The sequence below is a fragment of the Hibiscus syriacus genome, unplaced genomic scaffold (genome assembly GCF_006381635.1).
Source record: "Hibiscus syriacus cultivar Baekdansim isolate YM2019G1 unplaced genomic scaffold, ASM638163v2 tig00113124_pilon, whole genome shotgun sequence".
NCBI lineage: Eukaryota > Viridiplantae > Streptophyta > Magnoliopsida > Malvales > Malvaceae > Hibiscus > Hibiscus syriacus.
Genome location: NW_024063444.1, coordinates 1,947,589 through 1,966,852, shown reverse-complemented (window position 1 = coordinate 1,966,852; position 19,264 = coordinate 1,947,589). Strand labels below are relative to the sequence as shown.

Sequence of the window (19,264 nt, the reverse complement as noted above, 5' to 3'; positions counted from 1 at the left end):
TGCATATGTACGCATGCTGGGGAAAGCCTCGAATATCCAAATCTACAAACAATATAATAACAAAATTAGTAATTGTTAAATAATTAATTATAATTTTAGAAATATTATATAGAAATTCTTACCTTAAAGGCCCAAACAAAGCCTGACAAAGTGTATTTGGACCCATCGCCCCGCAAACTTTTGCGGTCATCAAAGGCAGACGACAACTTAGTCCAGGTAGCTTTCCATATATACGAACCCCACGGAAACAGATTCCATGCATTCAGGTCCTCTACCAATATTATTAGCTCCCGATGAATAGGTTGTCTGGCCTCTCTGCCTAAAAAGCCGGCATACACAGTAGTAGAAGGCATACTCGGACAACATCGACGTCATCCATCCGAGTGAAACCAGCTTTCTTATTAAACAATTTCTTCAGGTCGTCGACATGTAGGTTCGGCTTCTCCATTGACTCATCCGGAAAAACCCGGGATAACCATGATGGGCGGGCGATATGACGAGTGTACCGGCCTACATCATCGTGTCCGAATCGTAGACCAGTGATTAAGCAGAACTCCTTCCGCCCAAAACAAGTATACGCTGGTGGAAAATGAAACCATATATCTTCCTCACCACGTTGTATACTGTCGGGTAGATTTGATGTCATGGTCTGAAGCCACAAATGGGTCAAATTAGCATCTCCACCCGGATGCTGTACTCTCAGCCATGGCCCGAAGCAGGTTTCCTCAAACAATTGTCTTTGAGCAGGTGAAAGCTTCTTTGCAATTGTAGTGGCCAGGCTGACTTTATTTCTCAAGGTCAATTGAGCCGAAAAAAATTTCTACAAAAACAATAAATATACCAAGTTAGATATACCAAAAACTACACTGTGAAGATATACCAAAAACAATAAACATAAAAAGTAGTAGTTTATTCTTGAAACTAAAATTTGCAACACTGTTTTGTCTTTTGGTTGAAATGAAAATCACAACGAGAGAATCGCAACGCGAGATGACAATCGCAACGAGAGAATCGCAACGCGAAATGAAAATCGCAACGAGAGAATCGCAACGCGAAATGAAAATCGCAATGCGATTTTGGTTTCGCGTTGCGATTCTCTCGTTGCGATTTTCATTTCGCGTTGCGATTCTCTCGTTGCGATTTTCATTTCTCTCGTTGCGACAGTCATTCTCTCGTTGCGATTTTCATTTATCTCGTTGCGACTCTTCTGCAAATTGAAACTTGAATGGATTGCATTACTTCAACCAAAAGACAGAACAAAGACAAAGACAAATACTAACTTGAAAATCGGAACGAGAGAATAGCAACGCGAAATGAAAATCGCAACGACAGAATCGTAACGCGAAATGAAATCTAAGTGAAATGGTTAATCTATTATTGAAATGACCAGTAAACTTATCATCAGTTTCAATATGAAAAACCTACAATAATGCAAACATTTCAAAATAAAAATAATTAAAAAAACTAACCCTCGGAGGTTGATTTTCCATTTCTGAATATTGTGAGGGATTTCTGACCGTGAATGGTTGTGAGGGATTTCGCCGGAGATGGGGACGGAAATCTTCGGAGATGGGGACGGATTTCTTCGCCGTAGAGAGTGAGAGATGGAGATGGGACTGAGTTGTGATTTTAGGTTTTAGGTTATGAGTTGCGATTACGGGATTTTGTCTTAATATTCTTTTTGTAATTTGAAAATAAAATACGCGTAGCGATTATAATGGCGCTTTAAATATCGCGTTGCGATTTACGGATACGCGTTGCGATTTTATGTATTATCGTTGCGATTTACGGATACGCGTTGCGATATACGGATACGCATTGCGATTTACCCATACGCGTTGCGATTTACGGATACACGTTGCGATTTACGGATACGCGTTGCGATTTATGTGTTCGCGTTGCGATTTTCATATTCGCGTTGCGATTTTGGAAAATCGCAATGCGAATTTGTACTATCGCATTGCGATTTTCAAGAATCGCGTTGCGATTTTGGAAACTGATTTGCGATTCTGGGGATCGCGTTGCGATTTTTATTTCGCGTTGCGATTTTGTTGGTCATTTTGGCAAATCCAAAAAAAGTTGGTTAAAATCGTATATTATAACTTTTTTTTGGTCACTGAGGCGATTTTCTCTTATTCTTTTTATTAGTAATTTTAGGAAGAATGATTTTTTCATCCTTCAACTTTACTGATTTTATCATTTTATTTCTTAACTATTTAAATAAATTATTCAAATGATGATTAAATTAGTTTAAAATAAAAACTATAATATAAAGACATGTGATAATTTTTTTTCTTTTTATTTTTTTGAACCGTGCTGTTGTTTAATGTATAATATCATTATGTATATAATTAATGGACTTCAACATTAGAGGAAAGAAGTCTTGTAAAATTGATTCAATAAGTAAAGCGGGTAAAATATTAGCCCATTAGACTAACTCGTATTTTATTTTGGGATTTACGATAAATTGATAGACTGATAGTGTATGGCAAATTCATCACGTGCACATGATAATTTTTCTCAAATAATATTTTTTTATTCAAACTCGTCACGTCGACGTAAAGAGTTATAATGAAATATAATTTTTATTAAAATTTATTATGTCGTGGTGATAAGATTTAATAAAAAATATATTTTATTAAAACTCGTTGCATTAAGTTTCAACTCCTAGAGTAAATATCATAGATCTCAAAATAATTTTGGAAATGGCATAATGAACTAATTCTTTTACCTGTATGACTTATTGAGCCAAATTTGCCAAGAAACACTGAAAGGCCCAAAACAAAAGAATTTGAATCCAAAATGACAAAAGAAAGCCCTAAAAAGGACGAGGAAACGTTAGGGTTTTGGGTGTCCGTATATATAAATTTAACCTCTTTCTTCTTTACAACTTGGGTTTCTTACTTTTTATCTAACCTTATTTTTCACTTTCTCGCCTCTGTCGAGAAACCGGCGCCGTCATGGTTCACGTCAGTTTCTACCGCAATTGTAAGCTATTGTCCCTTCCCCCCTATGCATTCATTTTTTTTGCTTGATCTGTAGTTTCAACTGAGTTACATTAGTTTTGCCATTTTTTGATATTATTTTTGGGTTCTTGGAAATGATGTTGTATTTAGTCAGTATAGTGAAGTAGTTATCCCTTTTAATTTATAATCTGCATTTATTTTGTTTGAGATAGTTTAGGATGTTAGCAGCTATCTTTTGCCTTGAAATTTGTTTCATTCTTGGTTCTTATTAGCAGCTTTGATCTATTTGTTTGTCTGTTGAATTATTCAATTCAATTAATGTTTTGGTAATTAATGAATTGAGAATATTATAGACCAATTGACTTCATGTAGTTTGAAAAATTCCGTGTTTGAGGCCTTAAGTTTGAATTTGGCTATGACGGGGTTTTGATTTATATGTGGTAGAGTATTGTTTATGATTTTGTAATTAACAATATAATCTTGTTGATTCGCTTTCCCATATTATTTTATCCTATTTGAGCAAATATACTTGTTTAGATTTATGATTTGGTGTTTTTCTTGATTTAAATGAAAAAGAGAGAGAGGGCATTATGATTATTTTGTGCTCATTTGAGGTTATGTTATTCGACCCCGACTTCCTAATTAGGGGACTCACATTAATTTATTATCAATGAAATTGATGTATGATTGTAGATGGGAAGACCTTTAAGAAGCCAAGGCGTCCCTATGAAAAGGAACGATTGGATGCAGAGTTGAGGCTTGTAGGAGAGTATGGACTCCGATGTAAGAGGGAGTTGTGGAGGGTTCAGTATGCATTGAGCCGTATCCGCAATGCTGCCAGGGATCTTCTCACTCTTGATGAGAAGAATCCTCGTCGTATTTTTGAAGGTGAAGCACTTCTTCGTAGGATGAACAGGTATGGACTTTTGGATGAGAGCCAAAACAAGCTTGATTATGTCTTGGCTTTGACTGTGGAGAACTTCCTTGAGCGGCGCTTGCAAACACTAGTGTTTAAGTCTGGGATGGCCAAGTCGATTCACCATGCTCGTGTTTTGATTAGGCAAAGACATATCAGGTAAAGGGCACTTTTTTCTTGCCATAAACTACGCAGGAGCTTGTTTTTTGCTGTGTTTATATATTTATGATTAGATTGTTTCTAGAAACTGCACCAGTCATCTTTTTTCCGCATATGATATATCTGTTAATTAGAACTAGTTGCCATTTTTGTCAACAGTCTCGCTTTCCCATGTTTACCAACCATCATTTGATAATCGTGTTCTTTAATCATAACTGTTTGTTGGAAATGATGTATAATTGGATTTTTTCATATCTTGTGTGTTTCTTGATTGGACAGTTTCATGTGTAATTAGTGTATTTGTTGATACATCCCTTTGTTGTTTGAAACTCTGAAAGGTAATTTATGGTTGCTCTAGTTGCTGTATCTCGTTGTAAGGTTGCTTATACTAGCCATGACATGATTACATGACATGGAGAAAGGTGAGAACACCAAAACAGAAAAAACTTTATAAAAAAGTACATGAATGTCTTAAATTTTCTTTGATAGAATTATTAATATATTTAAATTTGTATATGTAGCCCACTTCCTACAATCTCGAGTTATTGTTTGAGCAATTTCGTATTTTTAGCCTACTTGAATATATTTGTGAACACATGCTTCTGTTGTTCGAAAGATAATTTGTGGATGCTCTAAATCTTGTATGTATATTTTACATGACATAATATCATAACATTGAGAAACACGGACATTCAAAAGATACACCATGGTATCGGGATACAAATGTCTTTAAAATATATGAAAATTATATCTCATCTATACAAGAATTGCTGTGTCTATCTTGATGTTTGTTATTATATTCTTGATAGGGTTGGTAGGCAGGTGGTGAACATCCCATCTTTCATGGTAAGAGTCGACTCTCAAAAACATATCGACTTCTCTCTCACAAGTCCATTCGGAGGCGGCCGCCCTGGCCGAGTGAAGAGAAAGAACCAGAGAGCAGCTGCCAAGAAGGCTGCTGGGGGAGATGGCGATGACGACGAGGATGACGAGTAAACCTTATGGCTGTTACCCCCACAACTCGGAACCCCTGAGAAGCCTCTGTTTGGAACTTGCCATTACTAGCCATGGTCTGAGTTTTGTTTCCGCATCTTTACTGCAGTGGATTCTGGTATATGTTTTGCATTGAGTATTCTGTTTTGTTTTTGCCCTGGTTTGAAGTTATTTGGGTAATCATGTTTAAAGATTAAAATATTTTGATTTTGGTCATTTAAGTGCACAATTTCATCTATGTTTTACCCAAAATCGTATGAAGGACCAGCCCTTATTTTTATTGCTTGTGGAGTATTTTTTTAATTTTCAAATAATTGGAATCATTTCGTCTATTAATAATAGAAATTTACTTGATCAAGCTCTTTGTTCAATATTTATTTCTTATGAGATAAAATTCTTTGTGTTGGATGATTAGATGAGTAAAAGTAGATGGTTGAGATTAATAGTAAAAGGTTAAGTATGGAATCAAAAAATTAAATAAGTAAATAAAAATCTGATAAGATGCAAGTCTGGTTGACAACGTTGAATAAAGTTAAATAGATAAATATCACTCTCTCTATCTTCATTATTAATTTTTTTATCAATTTTTTTAGACTTTGATTAATCATTATTTAAAATTTATTATTGATAAAATTATGTTTAAAAACATTCAATCAAGTAGTTTTTAAATATATATTTTATAAAATAATTAAGGTCAAAATTTGACACTTTAAAAATCAATAAGAGACATTTGAGAGAGAGAGAGAGAGAGAGGGAGTATAAATAATGCCAGAGATACTCTAATTAAAATAGAGGGTGTAGAATTTCTTCAACTAATTGGCGCACTCACATCCTTTTTTGAACGTTAAAGCTGATGGTATTATTGGAAAATAAAAGCAATTACAAAGTGCAAATACGATCCAAAGAAATAAAGACAAAAATGCAAAAAAAAAAAAAAAAAAGAAGAAACCAGCTGTCTATCACAACAAAATAAGTGATCAGCTCCATAGCCCAAGTAAGCAGAGCATCAGGGAAATTTACGATTAGGAGGAGAGAAACGCCGGAGAAGATGTGTTTGTAGCTTCGATTCACAACGAGAAAAAAGAAATTCGGAAGCAATTAGTTTTATAATATTTTTGAAATAAAATCATTTAACATTTTTAAAGAAAAACAATTGAAATAGAAGAATCTTTTTAAAATCCTCTTAATTTTTTTAAATGAAAAATGCTAAAAATATTTTTATAAAAACAATTTAATAAATATTTATAATTAAAATTGTTTTAATTATAATCTTGATTGAATTTGATGTCACCAATTAATAAAATATTTTTGTTTTTACGTACATATATAATTATTGAATAAAAGAAGTAAATTTGAGGGTCATACGTGGATTAATGCACTGGAAGATGGTAGGGGCTCTAGCGGGTTTTTCTTTGAGCCAGTACCCTAGGTGTTAAAATTATTTGGTCATGTAATCTATGACAAATGTTACAGTAATGAGTAAACTCGTCATGTTAAAGTGACGAATTTACTTAAAATAATTTTTTAATGGTCTCAGATAAGTGGACCTCATGTGAGTAAATATTTTAATATATTAACAGGAATTCGTCACATCGACGAGACGAGTTTTATATAAATTTTTTTAAATTCAATAAAAAATTACAAAACTCATCATGTCAAGGTGATGAGTTTCTATTGAATTTTTTTTAAAAATAGTCGTTGAGCAACCAGCAATTTTTGAATTTTAAAAAATTTAACTGTTGAAACTCGTCACATTGACGTGATGAATTTTATCGAATATAATTTTAAAAAATAATATTAAAATAAGTTTAATATATACAAAATAATTTTATTACAAAATAATAATAAAAGTTCTTACACATTAATACAGTGCATAATAAAATTTATTTATATTTTTCATATTATTGATGATGTCAAGGAGTGATCAAATGCTAATGATGTGGGGGCTCGTCGAGTAAGTTGTAGTCATCCGCCTTGATCGTCTTCGTCTTCGTTTGCTTCTTCAACATGAGGTGTACTGAACATCACTTCACTTTGAGATTTACCTTCGAAATACGGTGATGGAGTACTTAAGGTATTCGACGATATCATTGTTGTCATTAACTCGACTTGATTACCTTGTTACCATATATAATATGATTTCATTCACCCTCATCCGCATGTTCTTCAAAGATGCTTGAGTGCTTTGCATTGCATCTTATGAATCTCCAATCCAATTGGTCGAGTCTCCGTTAAAATATGATATGAAGAATAACAACAATAACTTGTCTGAGATATAAAATATTTGCCAAAAGAAGAAGCAGAAGATGAAGATGTCGATAATGATTTCTTGGTTTTTGCGAATTTGGCTTTGAGTTGTTCCTATTATTTCCCCTCTTTTGGTGTCGTTAAATATGATATTCATTTGTTTCGTAATTTTGGAGGTAGGGAAAAATGTAGAAATCAAGGTCAACATGTTTAATCTTGTAACGCATAGGAATCGAAATGATGTTGATCCATTGCTCAATGTAGACATCATGTTTCCTGGGCCAATTATCTTTATGCTTCCCACGCGTATCAATTCTATGGAGCGCGTCCATATCCAATATTTGCATAGGAATTGATTGATGAGACGCAAATTGTTGCAACACTCTATTTGCAGCGTGCATCTCAACAATCGCAAAGTGTAACAAAGCATAACGGCACACCACAACTCTGACTCTTCAAAAAATCTCGTTGACAGTAACCAATAGATCTCATCATCACAATACAGAATCCAAGAAAACTGTAAACATTAATTATAAAAGTTAGAATAAATAAAGTTAAAAAAGTTAAAAAATATAATATAATAATTAAAACTAGCAGTGAATATTTATCGTATGTCGATCAGCGATATCGATCCTCATTCGTATATCTTTTTTATTTGCGTCCGACAACTTAGTCTCGGTAATTTTATGCCGTGATCTAAATAATATAAAAAATAAATTTAAAAAAGCATAAAAAAAAATTTAAAATTTGACTTAAAAAATAAAGTTAAAAAAATTACCTTGCATCTAGGGGAAATTTAACCGGGACTGGTGTAATTGACGTAAAATATGGGAACTGATACCAAGCCTAATACTATAGTAAGATTCAGGGGCGGGGCTAGGGAGGAACAAAGTGCGTGACGAAACAGGGCCTTGGAATAGCAAGGGCCCAAAAAAAAATTAGATTTATTACTATTGTTACAATAAAAAAGCAAACAAAGTATTATGGATCAGTGATAAAATTTTTGGAACCAAAACCACATAACCTACGGTCGAATCTTATTGAAGTCATATGGGAAATACCAATAATTAGTATTGTACTACATCTATAAAGCTTATCTCATTTTTTGGGGTCTAACTCTACTTTCCGAGACTGGGTCTCTTTATAAGAATTTGTACAGGGCCTCCAAAGTCCTAGCCCCGGCCCTAGCAAGATCAGACAACCCGCAACATCGATTTTTTGACCTATTTCGACGATTGTAGCCTTGCAAAGTTCATGATATAAAAATGTCAAAATTGTCAACCCCAACTAGTATTACGACACTTAGTAAAATTATTCAATATATAAAGATATTGAGTGTGCACCAAATTACTAGATTTATCCGATAATAATAATCCCTCCAATCAATTGTAGAAGATATGCTCCGGCTGCAAATATGTCCTCATCCTCGGTAGAGTCGTTAGTCACATTAAATTTCGGAATCCAACCAAGTTATCCGTATTCGGTACTCATCTAAGACCTTTGGTGGTGGCATCTTTCCTAAAACTTGGTGAACAATAGCAAATTAGTTGAAATCGTTCTGCTTCACTTGTGTCACACCATTAACTCGAACACTGAGTTGATAAACGACATCTTCCAACATTATCGTCACCTCACCGCTCAAAAAATGAAAAGTATGTGTTTCGGACCTCCAACGTTCAATCATCATCGAAATTAATGTCAAGTTCACCTTAAAACCACGCAAAAATGTCGCTGAATACAACCCATACTATTTTAGATATATAATAATTCGTTGATGCAGATCTCTCAGTGTTATTCCTCGTTGACGAATGCATCGTTCTTCTTTACCGAGTTTGAGTGAAGAAATAAGGACAACATTAAGGCATAACATTTTATCTCGAGTAGACTTTTTTAAGAATTTTAAAAAAAATACAAATTTCTCTCAATTTTTTTTCTTAACAAAACACAATAAAAATCCTAAACTCCAAATCCAACGACTATAAACGACTAGTTCCCTCAAAATTCCACCAAACTCATTGCGTCGAGGTGACAAGCTCTATTCTGACCGTTGCAGCTGGCCGTTGTACAATAGCTATAAACGACTAATTTTTTTTTAATTCAATGGAACCTCGTCACTCAACGCGACGAGTTACGTAATCTTTTTTTTAGATTTTTTAAAATTTTAAATTATTTACTGAATTAAAAAAATAATTTTTTATGTGACTCATCACGTGTCATGTTGACGTGACAAATTTCTGTTAATATGTTAAAATATTGACTCACATGGGATCTATTTACCAAGACCATTAAAAAAATATTTTCAAATGAATTCGTAACTTCCTCATGATGAATTTACCAATTATTGTAGTATTTGTCATACATTGTAAAATAAATTCATCAATTGTTTGTTAGGCTAAATAATTTTAGCGCCCAGGGTATTGGGTTAAAAACGGCTCTAGCAGTCCCCAAATCTTTTAGATAATTTAATTTTTAATTTTAAGTCCTAATAGTTAAAACTAATCAAATAAACTTTAATTTTAAAATTTTTTAGTTTAAAAATTTATTAAATCCTTTTTGACACATCAATATTCAATCTTAATTAATTAATTTGTAATCAAATTCATTTCCTCTCCATCTATAATTCTATTCAGTAAAATTAAATTTTGTGAATATATTTTTAAAAGAATAAAAATATTCAAACCACGCACAATTCATTTCTTCAGCCACGCTACATTGGCATTCCTATCGGTATTTATCTCTAATGGCTTCACCACGCACTGTTTTGGTAGCCGATGAAACCGATCAGATCAGTTGGTGCAACGAGCTGAATGGATTGCAGCAGCCATTCTAGCTCTAGCCGGTGCATGTAGCATGACAGCAGACCGACGAGTTCATTTCTGCTTCGATACAAAGAGACATCGAAACTGACATAGCTATGCCACAGGATGATGTCGAAAGAATGTCTCCTGTTATAATTCCAGACCAAGGTCTGTCTCCTATAGCAAAAGTGATGACCCGTGATTTCAAGAGTAAAGCAGTAGTTGACGAACATGGATTATATATTCGTATAGTTGACGAATATGAATTGTGACAAGATATATATATATATATATATATATATATATATATATATATATATATATATATATATATTACACTTTCAAAATGTGAAGTTGAGAACCCAAAACAGGAAAAGGTGGGGAACCACAAAACAAAACACACTTGTTTCATCCCCATTTCACCATTTAAAACCCCAAAACAGACACCCTTTGAAATGGAAGTATTCAACATTATCTGGAATCCAATAATAACGATATCATTAACAGAGAAACAAGGGGGAAAAGGGTGATCGGAAATGTCCTACTCCTCGTCATCCGGTTCGGAGGAGGAGGACGAGGGGTTCGATTCATACAGGAAAGGGGGATATCATGCGGTACGAATAGGAGATTCTTTCGCCGCTGGTCGTTACATCGCTCAACGGAAGCTGGGATGGGGTCATTTCTCCACCGTATGGCTCGCTTACGATACACAATCCTCAGTAAGCCCTTTTCCCCTATGTATATATGTATGCACCGCAATGTTATCTAAATCCTTTTTGTTTCAATCAGAAATATGTTGCTCTAAAGATTCAGAAAAGTGCTGAACATTTTGCTCAAGCCGCCCTTCATGAGATTGAAGTGCTTTTATCTATTACCAATGGCGACCCTTCAAATTCCAAGTGTGTGGTGCGCCTGATCGATCACTTTAAGCACAGTGGCCCCAATGGCCAACATCTTTGCATGGTCCTCGAATTCCTCGGCGATAGCTTACTCCGTTTAATCAGGTTCCGACGTTACAAAGGGATTGAATTGAATAAAGTTCGGGAGATATGCAAATGCGTATTGATAGCTCTGGATTACTTGCATAGGGAACTCGGCATCATCCACACCGATCTCAAACCCGAAAATATCCTTCTCTTATCCACCATTAATCCCGCCAAGGATCCGATCAGGTCCGCTCTAACACCGATACTCAAAAGGCCTGAGGCGAGTGGTCTAAACGGCAGATCCATGTCCATGGTCGAGAAAAGACTGAAAAGTAGGGCAAGAAGAGCATCTATAGGAGGAGAAGCTGAAGCTCCAAAACTGGCGAAATCTATGGATGGGATCAATTTGAGGTGCAAGGTTGTCGACTTCGGGAATGCATGTTGGGCCGACAAACCTTTTGCCGATGAAATTCAGACCAGACAGTACAGAGCTCCTGAGGTGATACTAGGTTCTGGTTATTCCTTTCCAGCTGATATGTGGTCTTTTGCTTGCACTGCCTTTGAGCTTGCTACTGGGGACATGATGTTTGCCCCTAAAGGTGGCAAAGGATTCAGTGAAGATGAGGTATCACTGTTCTATACATGCATCATTGTCCTATATTTTGCATGCATCGTCTATAAATACGGCATCTATGCATATCCGACACTCAAAGTTGAATCCAAGTAACATACGTAATGATCATGAATCAAATAAAAAGAGAAAAGGATTGCCACAAATAACATTTGTGATTGGTTTTGTTTTGTAGGATCACCTTGCTCTCATGATGGAACTTCTTGGAAAGATGCCTAAAAAGGTAATGTCCTCTATTGTTTATAGAACTATTCTGATACACACATTTCATCTGATGCTTCCCTGCAAGCAGATTGCCATCGGAGGAGCTAGATCGAAGGATTATTTCGACAGACATGGGGATCTAAAGAGGATTCGAAGGCTGAAGTTTAGGCCACTGGATAGATTTTTGGTGGATAAATACAAATTCTTTGAGAATGATGCTCGTGAGTTCGTTGGCTTTCTTTGTCCTATCCTGGATTTTGCACCGGAGAAGAGACCGACTGCCCAGCAGTGTCTGCAACATCCATGGCTCAATGTCAAGAGCTCACATCAGAAAGAGATGAATGTTCAGTCTAACGTTAAGGTTGGAATGGCCAACCTTAAGATTAACTAAAATAAAGTAATAACTATTGTAAAGGAAACGGCATAAGCCGCCGAAAATGTAAACTACACAATGTGTTTCTTCACATTCTTTATAGCATACCCGATTCTATTATCGGAGATAACCAAACATTTTGTGAACCTATCATCTTAGTAGATTATGTATCTCAACAGCCAGGTTTACTATGCAATCGCAAACGAGGCCGAATGCAGAAAATCCTGCCGTTAGCCCTCACAAAAACTGCAATACCAACACTTATGCTTCCCCACACAACTGAAAAAAGCAACTGCCTGCCATCATTTCCAACTGCAAACAATGAAAGACAGCTTATTTATATCTAATTATCTGTAACTATTTCCTACTAATGAAGCTCTGACCGCACTCGATGATCATAAGATGAAGCCAAAGTCGACTCACCTTGCCTCAACGACATTGTTGTAAAAAACAACCCAATCATTACCAACAGTTATTTCCGGGAAAAAGATGACATTGAGGCCAGGCTTTGTGAAGTTAATGAATCACTTGAGAGAGCATCATCCCAACAGTCGGGTCTGCAGCAAGAGCTTGACGCACACGTCAACAAGCAAATGAAGCATTGAAAGCAATGGATGCTGAGAGACAACAATTACAAAGTGCAAATAATAAGTATAATCATTGTTGAACTACATAATTCTAACCACTGAGTCGAACCTAAAAAAAGCACTTATCCTTCAATATGAATCTCATTGTCTTAACATTGACTGATAGAGCCTATAGAATTTTATTCCTTATCATTTTTTCTAATTCTGATGCCATAAATACCTAGACTCCGAGACAATATTGAGGAATTTCGCCGTTCACTGCAACCAAAAGAAGATGCAATTGAAGCATTGCAACAATCAGTTTTAGTGAAAGAGCAGGTACTGCTTTATGTGCATATAATTTAATGTGTTTCGTGCTGAATAATATTGTGTGTTCGTATAATCAACAGATTTCATGTATGTTTCTTTTCGGAAGACTATTGAACAACTCCTTACAACGCGGAACCAATTATCATCAATCTGATCAGGTGCTCATACTTGGTATCTTCACGTGCTAACACCTGAAAATGAGATAGTTAACAATGAGCACTTTGAGAATAATGTTGGACAGCAAACGCATTGGATTGTATCAGTTTACAGCTAGCCAGTGACGAACAATCAATGCCTCAATAGTTTATTTTGTTGGCAAAGCCCACCTTGTGTACCGTCTAATCAAAACGAAACATAGTGTCACTCAGTTTATTGTGTGAAATATTTGATTTCTTTTCCTGCTTTTACTAGTAATAACGAATACAATAATGTGTCATAGACTCGTTATTTTCTTTTTTAAAAAATGACTAAATGAGATTAATAATATGTATCATTCTATCAACGACTTGGTTCGAATAGTAAACAGTTTGATTTTGTTTAAGTAGGTCTCGAGTTCGAATAGTTGTGTATACAGAAAATCTCTGCTGAGAGGCTCACCCACCAAAGCTAGTTGTACAACCCCGAGTCGATCCAGATTAGTCAAGTCGAAGCCTTAAGAACTGAGAGGACATGAAAAAAAAAGTATGATACATGCATGAAGGTCATATTAATAGGATGATTTTTGATATAATTTGTTACAATATCATTATCTTCTTTTAAAACTTTTTTCTTTATGATTTGTATTGGTATTTCTACTTTTCTAAGGCATGACACATGCATGAAGGTCATAAAATTTGGGTATCCTCAAGCCGAGAGAACCAGGAGAAAATGAAAGTGCAATAATCTATAGTTTCGTAAAGCTTAATAAACGTTGGCAATGGCAGGGATATATACACGTTAATTGAATCCTCTCAACATACACAATTGTTTGTTTAATAGTGGTATTGATTGAGAACGAAATCAAGAAACAGATCTTTTAATTTCCCGAAGAGAAAAGGCAACCAAAAATAAGTCGCCTCTTTCTTTGTGTTCCAAGGGAACATGTAGCACCCACCGTTTTGTTTTACTTTGCATGTATAAGCGGTCATGTGACAATTTCTCGATATAAATTCGAATCCACTTACTTCCCCTGGTCTGATCCCTGTCAATAAATTCAACAAAAATAAGTTGGGTTGTCATAATATCCTAGACTCAGTCCAACAAAGGCAATCAATGAGAAGTGAGCAGCGGTCAGCCCATTTCATGGACTCAGTAGTCAGCTCCTCAAACCACGACTCCTCAGTCTTCTCCTCGTATCCTAAATTCCTGATGCTAATGGAGTGGACGGGTGTTTCGATGTCCAACAACTGAACTCCCAAAAGGTCCAACCGCAGTTAATGACTTCCCCCAACCATATTAGATAATGGATAGACGTGGAAAACGATCGTATTTTCTGTAAATTTTAAACTCTTATATAATTTAACTGCTTTTAATGAATTAATTTCACATTCTTTTAAAACTTTTATAACTTCACGTACCTAAACTTTTGATATAATTTTTTAAAAGTTCGAATCCCAGATAAGGTGGCAACGATAGCAGTCTATTTAAAAGATAACATAAACAGAGGCATGATTTCCATGTTTTCCATTAATAAATTTATCTATAATCACATTACAGATATGGAGGGTAAATCAAGAAATACCCAAGCAGTGAAAATGTACACAAGAATGACCATGTATGTATCCCCATCGCATATCCAGAAATATCTTGTCAGCAGTGAATTAACCAACCGGAGGACCACATGCCATCAACCAAAACTATAGTAAAAGAGGCCCCTTGGCCTTGCTCAGCTCATGGAGAAATATAAACCCGAAATCGTTCCATCCTCATCCCTCTCCACCCTCAAAAGTTCTATTCTAACCTACTGCTTCTGATTTTTCTGAGAACGAGGTCGAGGACAAGCTCCAGGTGCAAGTCGTGAGCCAATGCTTGCATTTCGTAAGAGTCGGCGAAATTCCGAGAGGCTTATTTTTCCATCTTTATCGATGTCAGCCTCCTCAAGCAAAGGGTCTATGGAACCTTTTAATCCCGTGTGCTGCAAAACAGAACATAATTGTTAACATTCTTCATACAAAGTTGTGCCACCGATGACACCAAAATAAAGTACTTACCAATCGAAGCTCCTCCGTAGTTATGAATCCGTCTCCATCGACATCAAATTTCTCAAAAGCTGCCTGCGACCGCATCTGCCATTTCTGGGAATCATGTTCTTCCATTTGATTCACATGTAGAGTTGCTGCAACAAACTCGGTGAAATCAACAAGCCCGTCTGTGTTGCAATCAATCTGAGATCAAAGGAAATTAGCAACCGCACAAAATCAGAACCAGTAAAAAGGAAAGGCGAAACTAAGAACGGGAAACCGATACTCACCGCTTGAAGAATCTCTAGGACACGTGAGTCCTTCATCTTCCAAGGAACATCTTTAGCAAGGGCCTGCATGAAACCATCCTTTTTAGGCTGAACAGAAAAAGACTCCGTGTAACGTAATGGATGTTAGGTGTGATAGAAATGTTTACCTGTCTCATCTCTTCAAGACTAATAGAACCATTCTTATCCACATCGATTGCATCAAACTGATCCCGAAGATCGGCTATCTCCTCTTCATTAAGTGTGCTAGCCAATGCCTATAAGTTAATAATAATTATGCATCAAGAGATGAACAACCAAACGAGGGAAAAGTAGCCTCTAGTGCCTATAAAATAATCCAGTAATGTTTCGAAAGGAAGAAAAGCTAGGATACCCTCAGAGCAAACTGCTTCAATCGACTATACTTCACAAATTGCCGCATGTTGCTCAGAACAGATATATCAACAGGAATCTCAGATGCATCTCCTCCTTCTCTAACCCATGGATGTGCTGAAGAAGTTGAAACCAATCAGATATTCTTGACAAAATCGGAGGATAAAACGATAACATAGTAGAATGTTTGTTTTAGGAGCTAGATGTAAACTTGATGTGCAAGAAATAATATAACGACGAACATAGGGCCTGAGCAGCTGTTAGTCTAGTCCGGGGATCCTTCACTAATAACTTCTTCACAAAGTCTTTAGCACTGTCACTAATTGTTGGCCATGGTTTACGACGAAAATCGGGCTTGCTCCTCAAAACCTGAAGTTACAGAGTTGCATATGAATTATCCAGAAAATAAATCTATTAAATAATAAAACCAGAACATAACACGTCAGAGATGGTAAAGTAACTTGGAAGGTGAACAAAATAACAAAGTGCGCACATATCCGAAGTAAGGTCATCTTCATGTGACATGTGCATGGTGCAGAAACAGGCATAGCAGGAATGCCTAATGGTAGAAAGCAATAAAACAATAAATCAAGATCCATGATTAGAAAATGTAGCAGACCTCCTTAAATATGCCGTCCTCAGTCTTATTCCAAAAGGGTCTCTTCCCACAAAGCAAAATGTAGGTAATTACACCGATACTCCATACATCTGATTCGGGCCCCGACCTTCTTTTTAATACTTCAGGAGCAACATAGTAGGCACTTCCAACAATATCTTGAAACCTCTTCCCTGCATTTACTTGTAGTCAATATTATATAGCTTTGATGTTTGTCATATGAAGATTATGTCATTTACAAGTAAAAAATGCCACATACCGGGTCTGATAAAGTCCGACAAACCGAAATCTGTAGCCTTCAGAGGTGAGTCCTCTCTGGTTGACTTAAATAGGAAATTCTACACGGAAGAAAGAACGAGGGAACCATAAGCATGCAGAAAATTTACAAGCCATGTTAATGTAGTTGAACATGTACCTCGGGTTTCATGTCACGATGAACCAAACCATGCAAATGACACTCAGCAGCAACTTTGAGCATCTGTCGTACAACTACCGCTGCATCTTTTTCACTATAGCGGCTATCCTTCCTGATAGAAGATGGCAAGCATAAGTTAACCGCTGGAAGTGACACTACTAAAAACATTGATAGAAAGTATTGACTCAATTAAGTATCCTTACTTGGCCAATATCCGGTCCAGCAATTCTCCACCCTCACATAACCTAGAATCAGATTGCGTCAACACGTAATATATTCAAGATAGAAAAAGATGTGTCACCAGGAAAACAAAACCATTTTATGCAAAACCAAATATCAGAAGACAAGAAAATGGAAATGACAGGATTAAGAGAAAATCAGAACCGAATGGACAGCCAGAAACAAAGATAACATCTACAAACTTACTCCATAGCAATGTATACGTAGGAAGCATCCTCAAATGCATCATAAAACTGAACAACATTCTCATGGCCTTTCAGGGCCTTCAATATCTTGACCTCTCGCTTGACATCCTCCACCGCAATAGGAAGAACCATCTGCTTATACCGAATTCAGTTTTAGTTCGAACTGTAAAGTTGCAATCGAATTCAACTACAGCAAAATGGAAATCACGAAAATCATACTAAGCAAATTTTGCATACAAAGATCCTAAGATTGTAATAAATAAGATTGCTAAACAGATGCAAGATCCTCATAGCTCAACCAGGCTATCGCATATACCCCACCAATTTTTTCCATATTTATGCAATAAGTATTCAAAATAAGGCCAACCAAAAGGAGAAAAGAACAAATTCTCCACATACAGAGAAAGGTTCCCAACATCCCATAGCCATGCTTCATACTCACGACAAAGGAAATTATAATATACATACATACACATACATACACCAACAAGGAATCCAAAATACAAGCCAAATTTCCAAAATCCGCACCAATACCGAAAATTCAATCCAAATTAACCCCAAAACTATCATTTTTAAGTTACCATACAAAAGAAGAAGAAAAAATCCCATCATGAATATGGCATTCAACCCAGAAGCATAATGGTGCAAAGGATTATAAACAGGTGAAATGAGATACCTTTTCTTTATCAATTTTCTTAACGGCCACACGATCCCCATTTTCCTTGTCTACGGCAACATAGGTGTAACCAAATTGCCCGTGCCCCAACAATTTCCCAATCGTGTAATGCGTGTCGAAATCCTTACGGTACCCAAAATCCGTACGCTTGCCACAGGGCACGTTCCCGCTTTGTTTCCTCGAATGAGCCTTCTCTTTGAGATTCTGATGCTGAGAACTCCTCTGTTGTTGCTGGTCATGTTTAGTAGGTGGCCTATGAGACTCTTTTTTCTCATTGCTCGTCGCCGTTTTCGGTGCCGCGGCGGAGGGCTGCTCTTCCTTGCGGTTGTGGGCGGAGGGGCTGGTTCCGTTTGAGCCGCAGACTTTGGCGGTGGATACACAGATCCCCATGACGATCACGAAGAGAAAAGGGTATCAAAAAGGAATGAGCTCTAGTGACCAAATTCCATAGGGCGCCAGGGAAAGAAAATGAAAAGAAATAAATAGCAACAAAAGAAACCTCCCCCAAACAGAAAGAGAAATCAAAGGGAAATCAGGGAGAAAGAGGGGAAGAAGATACACCGGTCAAATTAACTTATTTTATTTTATGATCCAAAATAAATATATTTTATTCTATTTTGTTATTTATTTTTACCAAAAACATATGATCTAACTAATTTGGTTCGATTCCAGTACCTAAATTAACTGTTTTATACGTGCATTGCTGTCAATTTTTTGCAGCTAAAACGATTTTATTACAAAGTGGTTTAGTTAAAGATAATATCATTTAACAAATTTACTGCTTCATTAGCTAAATTTCAATATCTTACGTCATAATCCTTCCTATAGTCTTTCTGTTTATGGCTAGTTTAGTTTACTAATTAAAAGAGTATGGTATGCATGGGATAAAACATTTGAGCTAAAAAAAAAAGCAAAGACAAAATATGATAAAATTAAGGAAACTTTATGAAATAAATAGTGATTTCATTTAAATTGGAAAATATTTGATGAATTATAATTTCCGACTATAAGACACTACTTTGTTGAGTCTTCTAACTATCAAAAGTAACAAAGTGGTTCTCAATCATAAAATGTTATTTTTTTGAGTACCTCAACTATTAAAAGTTATAAAATATTTTGTCTAAGATATGATAATCGTTTGAGATTTTGAGATCATATTTTATCATATCTCAGACAATATATTAACATTTAGCTTTGATTGTCGT

General features: G+C 35.8%; 3 protein-coding genes and 1 long non-coding RNA gene across 7 annotated transcripts; 2 read left to right on the top strand and 2 right to left on the bottom strand.

Moving 5' to 3' along the window:
- Positions 1-2,872: 2,872 nt before the first annotated feature.
- On the top strand, positions 2,873-5,238 carry LOC120185656 (40S ribosomal protein S9-2-like). The gene is made up of 3 exons (XM_039189822.1): positions 2,873-2,988; positions 3,660-4,041; positions 4,851-5,238. The coding sequence occupies exons 1-3, from the start codon at positions 2,961-2,963 to the stop codon at positions 5,035-5,037; spliced, it is 597 nt and encodes a 198-aa protein (XP_039045753.1). The 5' UTR covers positions 2,873-2,960; the 3' UTR covers positions 5,038-5,238.
- Positions 5,239-10,584: 5,346 nt separating this feature from the next.
- On the top strand, positions 10,585-12,323 carry LOC120185661 (SRSF protein kinase 1-like). Of its 2 annotated transcripts, none has more exons than XM_039189827.1 (4): positions 10,585-10,798; positions 10,869-11,630; positions 11,812-11,859; positions 11,929-12,323. In XM_039189827.1, the coding sequence occupies exons 1-4, from the start codon at positions 10,616-10,618 to the stop codon at positions 12,229-12,231; spliced, it is 1,296 nt and encodes a 431-aa protein (XP_039045758.1). In that variant the 5' UTR covers positions 10,585-10,615; the 3' UTR covers positions 12,232-12,323. The 2 variants fall into 2 exon arrangements, with proteins under 2 accessions (XP_039045758.1, XP_039045759.1); XM_039189828.1 differs by having other exon boundaries at positions 10,585-10,857; positions 10,898-11,630.
- Positions 12,010-12,690, bottom strand: LOC120185662. 3 transcript variants are annotated; one of them, XR_005522148.1, is made up of 3 exons: positions 12,637-12,690; positions 12,322-12,525; positions 12,010-12,132 (listed from the first exon to the last, which is right to left on the bottom strand). It is a non-coding gene; the product is annotated as an uncharacterized LOC120185662 (long non-coding RNA). The 3 variants fall into 3 exon arrangements; XR_005522149.1 differs by having other exon boundaries at positions 12,039-12,161; XR_005522146.1 differs by having other exon boundaries at positions 12,105-12,227.
- A 2,058-nt stretch (positions 12,691-14,748) lies between these two features.
- On the bottom strand, positions 14,749-18,603 carry LOC120185668 (calcium-dependent protein kinase 28-like). Its single transcript, XM_039189833.1, has 12 exons — positions 18,060-18,603; positions 17,385-17,515; positions 17,162-17,203; positions 16,959-17,070; positions 16,803-16,881; positions 16,547-16,716; positions 16,170-16,296; positions 15,929-16,044; positions 15,705-15,812; positions 15,559-15,621; positions 15,299-15,472; positions 14,749-15,222 (listed from the first exon to the last, which is right to left on the bottom strand). Exons 1-12 carry the CDS (start codon positions 18,447-18,449, stop codon positions 15,049-15,051), a joined length of 1,686 nt encoding a protein of 561 aa, XP_039045764.1. The 5' UTR covers positions 18,450-18,603; the 3' UTR covers positions 14,749-15,048.
- Between the last annotated feature and the right edge of the window lie 661 nt (positions 18,604-19,264).

Coding starts and splice junctions, on each gene's coding strand:
- LOC120185656 (XM_039189822.1), top strand. CDS start 2,961: ATGGTTCACGTCAGTTTCTACCGCAATT. Junction 2,989..3,659: donor CGTCAGTTTCTACCGCAATT/GTAAGCTATTGT, acceptor GTATGATTGTAG/ATGGGAAGACCTTTAAGAAG. Junction 4,042..4,850: donor ATTAGGCAAAGACATATCAG/GTAAAGGGCACT, acceptor TATTCTTGATAG/GGTTGGTAGGCAGGTGGTGA.
- LOC120185661 (XM_039189828.1), top strand. CDS start 10,616: ATGTCCTACTCCTCGTCATCCGGTTCGGAGGAGGAGGACGAGGGGTTC. Junction 10,858..10,897: donor ATGTTATCTAAATCCTTTTT/GTTTCAATCAGA, acceptor GATTCAGAAAAG/TGCTGAACATTTTGCTCAAG. Junction 11,860..11,928: donor TTGGAAAGATGCCTAAAAAG/GTAATGTCCTCT, acceptor CCCTGCAAGCAG/ATTGCCATCGGAGGAGCTAG.
- LOC120185668 (XM_039189833.1), bottom strand. CDS start 18,449: ATGGGGATCTGTGTATCCACCGCCAAAGTCTGCGGCTCAAACGGAACC. Junction 15,622..15,704: donor GTCTTGAAGAGATGAGACAG/GTAAACATTTCT, acceptor GGTTTCATGCAG/GCCCTTGCTAAAGATGTTCC. Junction 15,223..15,298: donor CTACGGAGGAGCTTCGATTG/GTAAGTACTTTA, acceptor TCTGTTTTGCAG/CACACGGGATTAAAAGGTTC.